General features: G+C 40.5%; 1 protein-coding gene across 2 annotated transcripts in view; it reads right to left on the bottom strand.

Moving 5' to 3' along the window:
- The window catches only part of LOC122639818 (long chain acyl-CoA synthetase 6, peroxisomal-like), a 42713-nt gene extending 37805 nt beyond the window's left edge, over positions 1–4908 (bottom strand). For both annotated transcript variants that reach the window (XR_006329577.1, XM_043832815.1), the window contains exon 1: positions 4725–4908. Coding sequence is in view for 1 of the 2 variants with exons in the window: in XM_043832815.1 (XP_043688750.1) it covers positions 4725–4839 (115 nt within the window). In the remaining variant the exon portion in view is untranslated. The remainder of the gene's footprint in view (positions 1–4724) is intronic.
- Positions 4909–12498: the final 7590 nt, after the last annotated feature.

Here is a 12498-nt window from a genome sequence, read left to right as displayed (position 1 = left end):
GGATGCAAGCTCGCAGAGGAGCAGAGGCAGCAGCACGCAGGCAGCAATCTCAAATTGAAACGATTTTTTTTTTTTATTGCAGAAATTAGTGGGGGAGCCTACCCACGATAGATGTATTTATAATAAACGAGGGGCCAAAGGGCCTTACAAATAGTCAGATTTGAACTAGGAATCCCAGTTCCAAATCCTAGACACAATCCTAGTCAGATTAGGACTAGTGGTTCCTAACCTGAATCCTAATAAAAAAACACAGCAACCTTATACTCTAAATAGGAGTATAAGTTTAAACAAACAAATAAACAAACCACTCATCCCTCTAAAATCGTGGAGGGGAATAACTTAAGAAAATAAAAGGAAAAGACTGTTTTATCCTTACTAACTAAAACACTAAAAAAAAACTAAGTACAGAAAATAAAAAGGCTCCAACAAAAACAGCCTAGTCAAGGCTCTTCTTCTTCTTTCGCATGCTTGGACCTGCATCACTTTCTCTCCGATTGCAAAGCTTACTTTTGTCCGCATTTTGATTTCATTGGCTGCTATACATCACTGGCCGTTGTATCAGCTAGACGTCAAGAATGCATTCTTGCATGGAGACCTCCTTGAGGAGGTGTATATGGAGCAACCTCCTGGTTTTGTTGCTCAGGGGGAGTCTAGTAAGGTGTGTAAGTTGAGGAAATCTTTGTATGGGCTGAAACAGTCACCGCGAGCGTGGTTTGGCCGTTTTACAAATGTTGTGCTGGAGTTTGGTTTGACTCGGTCTGAGAGTGATCACTCAGTGTTTTTCAGGCAATCAGATGCAGGGAAGATATTTTTGGTAGTTTATGAAGATGATATTGTTATCACAGGGGGACTCTTCAGGTATTGAGAACTTGAAGACATATTTGGGACAGCAATTCCAGACTAAGGACCTGGGACGACTGAAGTATTTCTTGGGTATTGAGGTAGCTCAATCAAGGAAAGGGATTTCGCTCTCACAGCGAAAGTATGTGCTTGATTTACTTTCAGGGACAGGATTATTGGGATCTAGGCCTTTGGATACTCCTATGGATCCAAATGTGAAACTTATGGCAGAGGATGGGGATGTTCAAGATGATCCAGAGAAGTATCGAAGGCTTGTAGGGAAACTCAACTATTTTGACTGTGACTAGACCTGACATCTCTTTTCCTGTTAGTATGCTGAGTCAATTTATGTCCGCGCCTCGGACAGCTCATTGGGAGGCAGTTACAAAGGTGTTGCGATATATTAAGAAGGATCCAGGGCGTGGTCTCTTATACTTTAATCATGGTCATAAAAGGATTGATGGATTTACTGATGCAGATTGGGTAGGACCTCCTATTGATCGAAAGTCTACTTCGGGCTATTGTGTCTTTGTTGGAGGGAACCTAGTTTCATGGAAGAGCATGAAACAGACTGTAGTAGCTCGATCTAGTGCAGAGTCGGAGTATCGGGCTATGGCTCATGGCACTTGTGAACTAATGTGGATTAAACAGTTGATGACTGAACTTGGATTTGATGATGATTCTCCTATGCTGTTGTGGTGAACTTGGATTTGGAACTCTTCTGTCCCAGTGAAGATAGCCTTCTTCTCATGGCAGCTCCTGAATGGTAGGATTCCCACGGACAAGGCTATAATGTCATGTGGTATACCGTTGGCATCAAAATGTAACTGTTGCGGGAATCCTAGATGTGAAACGATGGATCATTGTCTGGTTGCTGGGGGCACAACGTCTAAAGTGTGGGGATACTTCACTCGGCTTTTTGACATGCCTTCTGTTTCACAGTATGTCAGAAGTCGAATCTTGCTCTGGCAGAATTCGGCTGGTGGGAGCAGCCTCAACGCTTTTATCTCAGGAATTCTTCCATCTTTGGTGGTTTGGGAGCTTTGGAAGGAGAGGAACAATAGAAGGCATGGGGAAGGAAGGCGTACTGCGAGTTCAATAATTGCGACAATTAAGGTATGGGTGAAAGAGGTCAACCTCCCCACATGGGTAGGCCGGCAAGGGTCCATGAGGGACAGTCTTATTTTGCAGTGTTTTGGCATTATCCCCCCAACCCCTAAGCTGAAACGCCCTATTCCTGTTTATTGGTGCCCACCATTTTTCTCGGTTAAACTGAATGTGGATGGGGCCAGCAAAGGCAATCCAAGGTATGGTGGGGGAGGGGGGATCATTCGTGACCGGGCGGGTGTGGCGTTGGCCGCATTTGCTAACTTCTATGGAGGCTGCACTAACTCGGTTGCTGAGCTTCGAGCTTTGAGAGATGGACTGCATTTGTGCTAGGAGCTGGGGTTTCTTGATGTGGTGGTTAATTCTGATTCAGCTTCTACTGTCAGAATGGTAAACCAAAAAAGGTGTAATCTCTGGAAAGGGTGGTACTGGTTCCAGGAAACATTGGAGTTGATATCCTCTACACAGGCCAATGTGTCTTTCGCTTTCCGGGAGAGCAACAGGGCAGCTGACTGGTTAGCCAACTATGCATGTGACTCTATGGCCTCTACTGTTTTCCAACGTGGCTGCATGCCTCAAGGTGCTTTTCAAGTGTTACTTAGGGAGGACAAGGCGGGACTGCCTGTTCTTAGAAACTAATGTTGGGGGCTTGTGCCTTCGGGTGGGTTTGGTTAAGTTCTTGAGTGACCCTTGTCTTGGGATGGGGTAAGGCGGCATGTCCCCCCCATGTATTCTTTTATTATTTCATTGATTTTTAATAAAATTCTAGGGGTTGGCCTGGGTCCCAGGTAAGTTCGGGTTAAAAAAAAAAAAAAGAGAGAACGAAACACATTGAGGTTGATTGTCATTTTGTTTGTGAGAAGCTGCAGCAAGGGATTATTTCTCCTCGTCATATTCGCACTGGGGAGCAGCTTGCTGATTTGTTCACCAAGCCTTTGGGAAGTATGAGAGTAAATTATATTTGTACCAAGCTGGGCATGATTAACATCTATGCTCCAACTTGAGAGGGAGTGTTAGGAGTAAGGGGGAGGAGTCGTGAATAGGGAGCTAGCGTCAGCCCCTATTCATGATTCCTCTAATGAGGGGTATTTTTGTCCTTGGTTTATTTTGTTTTACCCTATTTAATATATTGTTTTGGGTGCAGTCAAACTAATGACTGCAACCCTTTCTTCTTCTTCTTCACTTATATTTACAAAAGCTATACCTATTACTAGTCCTAAGCTATGCATGTCTTTCCTCACCGCTTCTTCTAGAATCATTTTAGGCCTACCCCTGGTTCTTTTAGCCCCTTTAATCTTAATCAAATCACCCCTCCATACTAAAGCATTCAAAGGCCTCTGTTGCGTATGGCTATGCCACCACAAACAACTTTCTTGCAACTTATCATGTATCAAAGCTACTCTTAAATTAGCTCTAATTTGTTCATTCCTTATTTTATCCTTTCTAGTTTTACCGCTCATCCATCTCAACATCCTCATTTCAGCTACATTAAGTTTATCTAGATGTTATTTCTGCCCAACATTCAGCTCCATACATTAGGGCTGGTCGTATAACTGTCCTATAAAATTTTTCTTTCAGTTTTTAAAGGAATATGTCAATCACACAAGACTTCATGCGCACCCCTCCACTTCATCCATCCTATTTTAATTCTCTATGCAACATCATCCTCTTCCTCTATTTCTCCTTCTTCATTTCTTCTTCTTTATCTGTGGTTCCAATAGCTCGAAGAAATTAAAGACAACTGATAGATGTTTAGTAACTATTTATATAGAAGAGTAAGAAGAAGAGTTGTGATGTGGCATATTATTCTACCACAAACTGGTGACCTTTTCTGGCCCACCAGATTTGGCTATCTATAAGCAATTGTTATATGATGATATGATATGAAAATATCAACACAGTCAACCATCATGGCAACAAGGCAAGATCATTGCCAAGAAGTCTGGGAGTAAAAACAGGAGAGACAGGCAGAGGAAGATCACTTCCTATTACTTTGCCCCTACAATCTTCAGCTTGTCTTTGTTGTGTTGTCAGCTATATTACTTCACCAAATTGATAGTTTGTAAAATATCAACAAACATAATTGCTGTGAAGAAAAACTTTTAACAGGTTTATTAGCCGTGATAAGATAGGTGTCCAGAGAAATTTTTTAGAACTGATTTATCCTTTGGCTAATGCCACAAACAAATATGATGAATGGATATGCAAGCTAGAAGTCTGCAACAAACACAGGAGCCTTCTGGAAACCAGAAACAATATTACCATCACAGATTATCAGTAACGCTACAAACTCCAAAGTACATACATAGTACTGAACTGGCAAGTCTCCACAAAATCCAGATCGGTACATTAAAAAAAAATTCCCAAAAATCAAGATCTCTGTTTTCTGAGTTGACAATTAAGAATAACGGAGACGACCCATATAAAGCTCCACTCGGCGAACCAGAAAAAGGCAAGCACAGCACAGTGGTGAGGATAAGAATATAAAGTTTCTTTAGTGACATTGTGTAGGGCCAGAAGAAAAGCAATAAAAGAGAAGATTCAAAAGTCAACAACGAAGAGAACATCAAAACCACTACACTGTAGATTTAGCTTTCCCACTTTCAATGGAGACCCAACATCAACAACTACAACCACAACTACAGCAGAACTCGTTTCTTTCCATCCAATTGAGTTTCACAAATTCCCTTCCCCAACCCCCTAAAGGATATTGAAGAAAAAAGGAGAAAGAGAAATGAAAGTGAGATCAAATAACAACGTTCGTGATTGGGAGATACCCTGGACGAACTCCCCGGCAGTGGCGTTCCGAGAAAGCTGCGACTCTGAATCCTCAGACGTGGATAGAAGATGACCCTGAATTGCTTTCAGGCGACGTTGAGCCGTTGATTCCATGGATTATTCACTGAGAAGAAACACTGAAATCTATTGTTCTTTAGGTTCCGTAAATGAAGATTGAATGAGGTTTTAATAATGTTTGCTTCGATTTGTTTGATTAGACTTTAGAGACAAGAGTGAGTGGAAGGGAGATTGGGATTTGGATTTGGATTTTGGAGTTGAAAAACTCTGAATCTGAAGATGGAAAGGAAAACTGGCACGCTTCCCAATTAAGATGGCGTAATGGGATAAACTTTGATATTTCAAAAAGGAGAAGGAGAGACAAATGAGAAGATAGAGATGGATATTGTTTTGTCAGGAGGAGAGGAGTTGAATCATAGAGATGTCATTTTTGGGGATTGTTAAGTTTTACCAAAGCAAGAAGAAGAAGTCGTAATTTCTCCTGAGGGTTCCAAAATTGATAATCCACACCTATAGTATTATAACGTTAACTCCTCGTTTAAAATTTTTTTCCTTTTTCCCCTTTTTACCCTTTTTCCCCTTTTAGAATGATAATATTAGGATCCACTGATCCACTGATCCACCGATCCAGTTTTCCTTTACCTACGGTGAACCAAGAACCTTCCATGGGTGAAGAGATTTTTGGTTCCGTATGCGAAGGAAAACTTTTTCTATAAAATTAAAGGTTGGGTTTTTGTGCATGGTCCTGTATGTACATGGTTGATGTTTCAATTTTTCAGCCGATAAAAGGGTAGAATTTCTCCCTCATCGGACAAATTTTTATCCTCTCAAGTATGGTGCACCGTCTAATGCACGCACTTGAGAGGATGAAAATCCCTCATCGAACTACTAAAAGTGATGATGACACAGTTGTTTGATAAATCCTTAATATTGAATATGGATAAATTTTCTCACAATAATAGGGAAAACTATTCAAGAATCCCATGTGAATAGTTTTTCTAGACCAATAATTTGGTAATAGTCTAGACCAAAGTTGGTAAACAATTAATTAAAAATAGGAGAGAAGTATCTATGCAAGCATCATAGAGGAACACACCAATAAGATGCGAGATGGTGTAGTACATTGGAAGACACAACGTTGTCATTTTCATGTAAGAAAGATAAAATATACACAGAGATACTAGCATACCATACTTCAACGAGGTCTTTTAGTATAATACGTAACATGTTTCTTTTAGAAGGTAAAATATTATCATTTCATATATGTACTTAAAAAACATGAAAGATAATGACAACTTCTTTCTATTTTTGACATTGAAGAAGAGACAAAAAAATATTAAGGGAAAAAGAACTCACTCCACACTCCCATGAGTTTATCTCTCTCCTCTCTATGTGAAAAGACATCTCTGCCTCCTTGTTTTAAGGAGGAGAGAGATAAACACATAAGAGTGTTGGCGTAGGCCACATTCTCGGTTAAAAAACTACCTCCCATTAATTAAAAATAGAAAGGAAAATACATCTTGATTATCCATATACTTCCTAACACTATTCGATCAAACATATACTGCTAGGTGGTGAGTTAGAGAGATCAGTTGTCTACATTGTTTAACAATAAAAACAAATTCAAATTGTTCAAAAAAAATCCGAATATCTCACAAAAAAATGAACAATTCCTCAAGACCAGTGTTCCAGTGTGTCTATTGGAAATTCACAATCAGTCCAAATGATGATGGTGGTGAGCCCTAATTGCTTGGATTTTTTTAGTCGTTCGGGCACTCATCTTTCCTCGGACTCCTGCACGCTCCCTGCAAAACCATGATTTAAATTAGCTCCTATAATACTTTTATTAATTATTAAAACCAAGGCCACCCAACCAACTTTGCCTGAGCTATATAAGAAACTATTGTCACAAGTGCTGATATTTGAATTAGCAGGTAAGTGCCCTTAGTATAAGGTTATGGTTGTTGTTTGTTGTTGCCCTTAGTATATTGTGTCACACCCCGGCCCGGTTTATAAGGGCCAAGTGTGACTGGATGTATCTCACATCCAACCAACCCACCAGGATCGCAAGTGTTGTACTCTATTCGCAATTCTCATTCACAAATACAGAATTTAAATGCAGCGGAAGCAATTAAATATATAAATAAGGCAGTAATTAAGGAAGAACTAATGATAACAACTGTATATATATTCAAGTGAAATTGAGTTAAATGGTAAGTTCACAAAAGTAACCCAAAAACCCAAAAAGACTTATATACAATAGTCTATACAAAAATGTTATACAAAAAGAGAAAGGAAAGAAGTAGCCTATCAACCAGGCGGCTCAAGAGAAAGCACAGTCGTCGCAAGAGCACGAAGCATCGTGCCCCACCAAGTGAGGAGTGTCAACTTTGAGAGCTGAAGGAGCGTCTTGAGTAGAGGAGACTCCCATAGAAGCACCAAAAGCAGTAGAAGAAACATCATCTGAAAAATAAGGTTAACCACGGAGGTGAGGTCCATTGAGCCCAGTAAGGAAATGCATGCAAACATATCACAACAGTTCATGATGAATGTCCTAAGTAAGCATGCTCTTAACATGAATACTAAGTCGCATGAGGTATAAGTACTACTGTAATAGAATATTAGCCTCAGTCCCGGAAACACATAACTAGATGTCGGTCACCCGAGCGAAAGCATTCTACTATGGTGGAGACCCGGCAGCTCAGGCATCATACATCTAACGCTAACGGACCCCTAGTGACTAACCCTACTATTTGTTCCCACAGCGAAGCGGATTGCTAACATGGGACAGTGAATGGCATTCCAAAATTTACCCTTCAGACCTACCACGGGTTATCCAACACCTCTTCCCCTGTTGGTAAGAGACGTAGTACTGGGTTATGAAGCATCCTAACCCAGTGCAGTCTAATCATGATGACATATGTATGTACAGTTCAACTTTAAAGTTAACAGTGCATCAATAACATCATTATACAGTATCAAGTAATATCCATGCAATGCAGCATGTCAATGCAAACTAATCACATGCAGTCTAATGCAAAAATTATAAAGCTAGTAAACTATATGATCTGGATAGTATTAATGATGCATGGCATGGCACATTGAACAAGAGGAAATTAAGACAATAAACACACTAAAAATAATTCAAATTCCCTTACCTGGCGATGATAGACTAGCCTAGGATGGTATAACTCCAATAATAAGACAAAGACAGGCAAGAACAGACCAAACACAGTCCTAAAACATTGGAAAACATCAAGTATTAGGGTCAGGAGGCAGGCTAAGGTCCAACCAAGGTTCAAGGGGCATTTTTGTCCAAAATCACTAAACCAGATTCAAGGGGCAGATGAACCGATCAACCAGTTCAAACCCTGGTTTTGCATCCGATTGAAAAGTCAGAATTTGGGGGTTTTGCTTGTAACCCCCAGATCCTGACATGCATGGCCTCAAATTGGTGATTTGACCCTATTCTAAGATGGGTCAATTCAATTAGGGGGTCCAATTTCAAAATTTGATTTCAATTTGGGGATTTTAACAAATAAACCCAAATTGATTGTTTTAGGGTTTTAGCATTAAGTCAATAGAACCTGAAATTGGGTTCAAAAGGGGATCAACCATGAAGTTTCAGGTCTATCAGAATCAAAATTGATCTAAAACAGTCTATTACATGCAGAATTTTTATTATCTAAGCTTGGTTTTAAAGCTTTAATGGCTGCCAATAGCTTAGGCTGAAATTAGAGAGAATTTAGAGAAGAAGGAGGTGGGAGTAGCAAGGATTTTGAGGCCTACCTATGTGCAGCACCAAGATCAATGTGTAGCAGTCTAGTATTATGCAGCCAGGTTGCCAAATTCAGTCCCAAATCAGCAATATCAGGTGGACAAGCAAAGCCCTAAGGTAAGGCAACTTTCTTCCCTCTTCTTCTTCTCTTTTCTTTCTTCTATTATTTTCTTCTCCAGAGTTCTAAGGCTGGAACGATTCTGATTTCCTTAGCTTTAGAATTGTAATTTATGAATAGTAAAATAGTTGGTTATACATAGTGGTTAAGTCTAAGGCATGTTTGTCTTAGAAAAGCTAAAATCAATTTTTAGAAACTAATTCCTAAATCAGATTTTTAATAGAATTTCGTACCTATTAGCTTTTTCTAATTATGTAATGATGTCATATGACATCAGAGGTAATCCGAATTCGGGTAACTATTGGAAATAGGATTCTCCACTGGGGATGTGGATCCCACAAAAGTAAATTTACCAAAATACCCCTATTAACTCTAATTGTTCTGTACAACACATTATAAATTACAAGTAATTCATACTTATAATGGATTTTAGTTGATGGAGAGGTTCTGCATGCTGTCCAGGCAACAGATCAGACACAAATAACTTAGGTGCGGGGTATCATCGGGGTCCTCTGACTCCAGAAGGGCAAGTTGGGAAAAATCCCTAGAATCCTCCATAAGTGTGTCGAGTGATTCATCTGTATCCTCGACCGATGCAACCCATAGCATCGAAGCAACCATGGCCTAAGAACTGGAACCTGAAATCACACAAGTTCGAAAGTTTAAATTTACTGCGGTTTTCACACTCCACCCTCCTTATTAGAATTTCGTCCTCAAAATTGACGTACCTGGGAGATCGAAGAGATAAGGATATCTCTCTTTCATCAAGTCTTCTCTTTCCCAAGATGCTTCAGCTGCAGAGTGGTTACTCCACCTGACTTTGACAAAAGAGATAGTTCGATTCCTTAGGTTGTGCTCCTTTATATCAACAATCTCTTCAGGCACCTCTTCATAGGTCAAATCAGCAATGAGTTCAGCTAGTTGCTGAGGTAGTAGATGTGTCAAATCAGGGATGTATTGTCTCAACATAGAGACATGGAATACATCGTGTACACCGGCAAGTGATGGGGGCAGTGCAAGCTGATAGGCCACTGCACCAACTCTAGCTATAATCTCATAGGGGCCGATGTATCGAGGACTCAACTTCCCTCTCTTCCCAAATTTCACAACACCTTTGATTGGGGACACCTTCAAGAATGCTTTCTCACCAACTCTGAACTGAATGTGTTGTCTTCTTCTATCTGCATAGTTCTTCTATCTGTACTGTGCAGCCTTGATCTTCTCTCTTATCAGATCAACCTTCTCACAGGTCTTTTGGATCAATTCAGGGCCCAATATTCGTTGCTCTCCAACTTCATCCCAATACAGTGGAGTACGACATGTCTTTCCATACAGGGCCTTGAATGGAGTCATATCAATAGATGCATGGTAGCTATTATTATAAGCAAATTCTATCAAAGATAGATGTTCATCCCAGCTGCCAGCCAACTCAAGCACACAAGCCCTGAGCATATCTTCTAAAGTCTGGATTGTCCTCTCTGTTTGCCTATCCGTCTCAGGATGATGTGTTGTACTATGGTTCAACTCAGTACCCATAGCCCTCTGTAAACTCTTCCAGAACCTAGAAGTAAACCTGGGATCTCTGTCAGACACAATGTTCATTGGTATTCCATGTAGTCTGATAATATTATCCACATAGAGCTTAGCCAATTGATCCATAGAATAGGTGATCTTCATTGGAATAAAATGGGCTCTTTTGGTCAATCTGTCTACAATTACCCAGATTGTATCCATTCCCTTCCTAGTGCGAGGAAGGCCAGTGACAAAGTCCATAGTAATGTTCTCCCATTTCCACTCTAGAATAGCTAAGGGTTGCAGAAGTCCCTGTGGTCGGTGTCTGATAGCCTTTACTTACTGACAAGTAGAGCATTTGGAAACATAGGTTGCCACATCTTGCTTCATCCCATGCCACCACAAGTACTGTTTCAAGTCTCGGTACATTTTTGTACCACCTGGATGCCCAGAATAAGGAGATTGATGGGCTTCTTATAAAATCAGACCCTTCAATTGAGTATCAGCAGGTACACACAGTCTGTCTCTGAACATCAGAACTCCATCAACTATCACTGTGAAATCAGTATCTTTCTGTGTCCCAGCTTTAATACTTCTTACAATGTGTTGGAACTCTTCATCAGAAGACTGGGCTGCAATGATCTGAGCCCGCAGTAATGACTGCACCATCAATATTGAAATTAATTCTTCAGTCTCACCAAATATGAGCTCCACATTCAATGCACTCAAGTCCTCAGAATATCATCATTAATCACAATTCTACCTGTTGCCCAATCAGAACACTTCCTGCTGAGTGCATCAGCCACAACATTGGCTTTCCCTGGATGGTATAGAATGTCAAACTCATAATCATTAATGAATTCCAACCATCTTCTTTGTCTCATATTCAACTCCTTTTGAGTGAAGAAGTACTTCAAACTCTTGTGATCTGTGAAGATTTCAATCTTCTCACCATACAGGTAAGGTCTCCACATCTTCAATGCAAAAACAACTACTGCCAGTTCTAGGTCATGTGTAGGATAGTTCTTCTCATGGTCATTTAGCTGTCTAGAACCATAGGCAATAACTTTCCCATTCTGCATTAACACACAGCCTAGCCCTGTCTTGGAGGCATCTGTATACACAACCATTCCCTCAGTCCTTCAGGAAGGACAAGAACTGGGGCTGTCACCAACTTCTTCTTCAATTCTTGAAAACTATTCTCACAGTCTTCATTCCATTCAAACTTAGCACCCTTTTTGGTAAGCTGTGTCATGGGCATAGCTATCTTCGAGAAGTTCTCTATGAACCTCCTATAGTAACCAGCTAACCCAAGAAAACTTCTTATCTTTGTCACTGTCTTAGGGCTCTCCCAATTCACTACAACTTCAACATTCCCAAGGTCTACTTCAATCCCTCTGGCTGAAATTACATGGCCTAAGAAACCAACTTGAGGCAACCAAAATTCACACTTGCTGAATTTTGCATAAAGCTGCTTCTCTCTCAGTCTTTATAGAACAAACCTCAAGTGTTGAGCATGCTCTTCTTCATTCTTGGAGTAAACCAAGATGTTATCAATAAAGACTACCACAAACTTGTCCAAGACATGGTGGAAGACTCTGTTCATCAAGGCCATAAAAGCTGCTGGGGCATTAGTAAGGCCAAAAGATATTACCAGGAACTCGTAGTGTCCATATCGAGTCCTGAAAGTTGTCTTACTAACATCGGCTTCCTTGATTCGAAGCTGATGGTACCCTGATCTGAGATCAATCTTCGAAAAGACTTACGCACCCTGAAGCTGATCAAAGAGATCATTAATCCTTGGCAATGGATATTTATTCTTGATTGTCAGCTTATTCAGCTCTCTGTAATCAATGCACATCCGCATGGAGCCGTCTTTCTTCTTCACAAACAACACTGGAGTGCCCTAAGGTGAGATGCTCCGTCTTATAAATCCTTTCTTCAACAAGTCTTGAAGCTGAGTCTGTAATTCTTTCAATTCACTCGGCGCCATTCTATAAGGTGCTTTAGATACCGGCGCAACTCCAGGTATTAAATCAATCACAAACTCATTCTCCCTTGGAGGAGGTGGACTTGTCAAGTCATCAGGGAACTCCCCTACAACAGGAATCTCTGACATAGGCCTAACCTGTGTCCTGGTATCCATAACCGACACAAGGTATCCTTGGCATCCCTTGTCTAACAACTTCTTCATTTTTAAGGCTGAAATCCCCATCTTTCTGGGTTTCTTCTTCTTATCACCCACAAAGATGAATCCCTTCTCGCCTCTAGGCTGGAATACTATCTTTCTCTCTGCAAATAACACATTAGCCTTATACACTGCTAACCAATCCATCCCCAATATGAC

The sequence above is a fragment of the Telopea speciosissima genome, chromosome 1, assembly GCF_018873765.1.
Source record: "Telopea speciosissima isolate NSW1024214 ecotype Mountain lineage chromosome 1, Tspe_v1, whole genome shotgun sequence".
In the NCBI taxonomy this organism is placed as follows: domain Eukaryota; kingdom Viridiplantae; phylum Streptophyta; class Magnoliopsida; order Proteales; family Proteaceae; genus Telopea; species Telopea speciosissima.
This window is presented reverse-complemented; position numbering and strand designations above follow the sequence as displayed.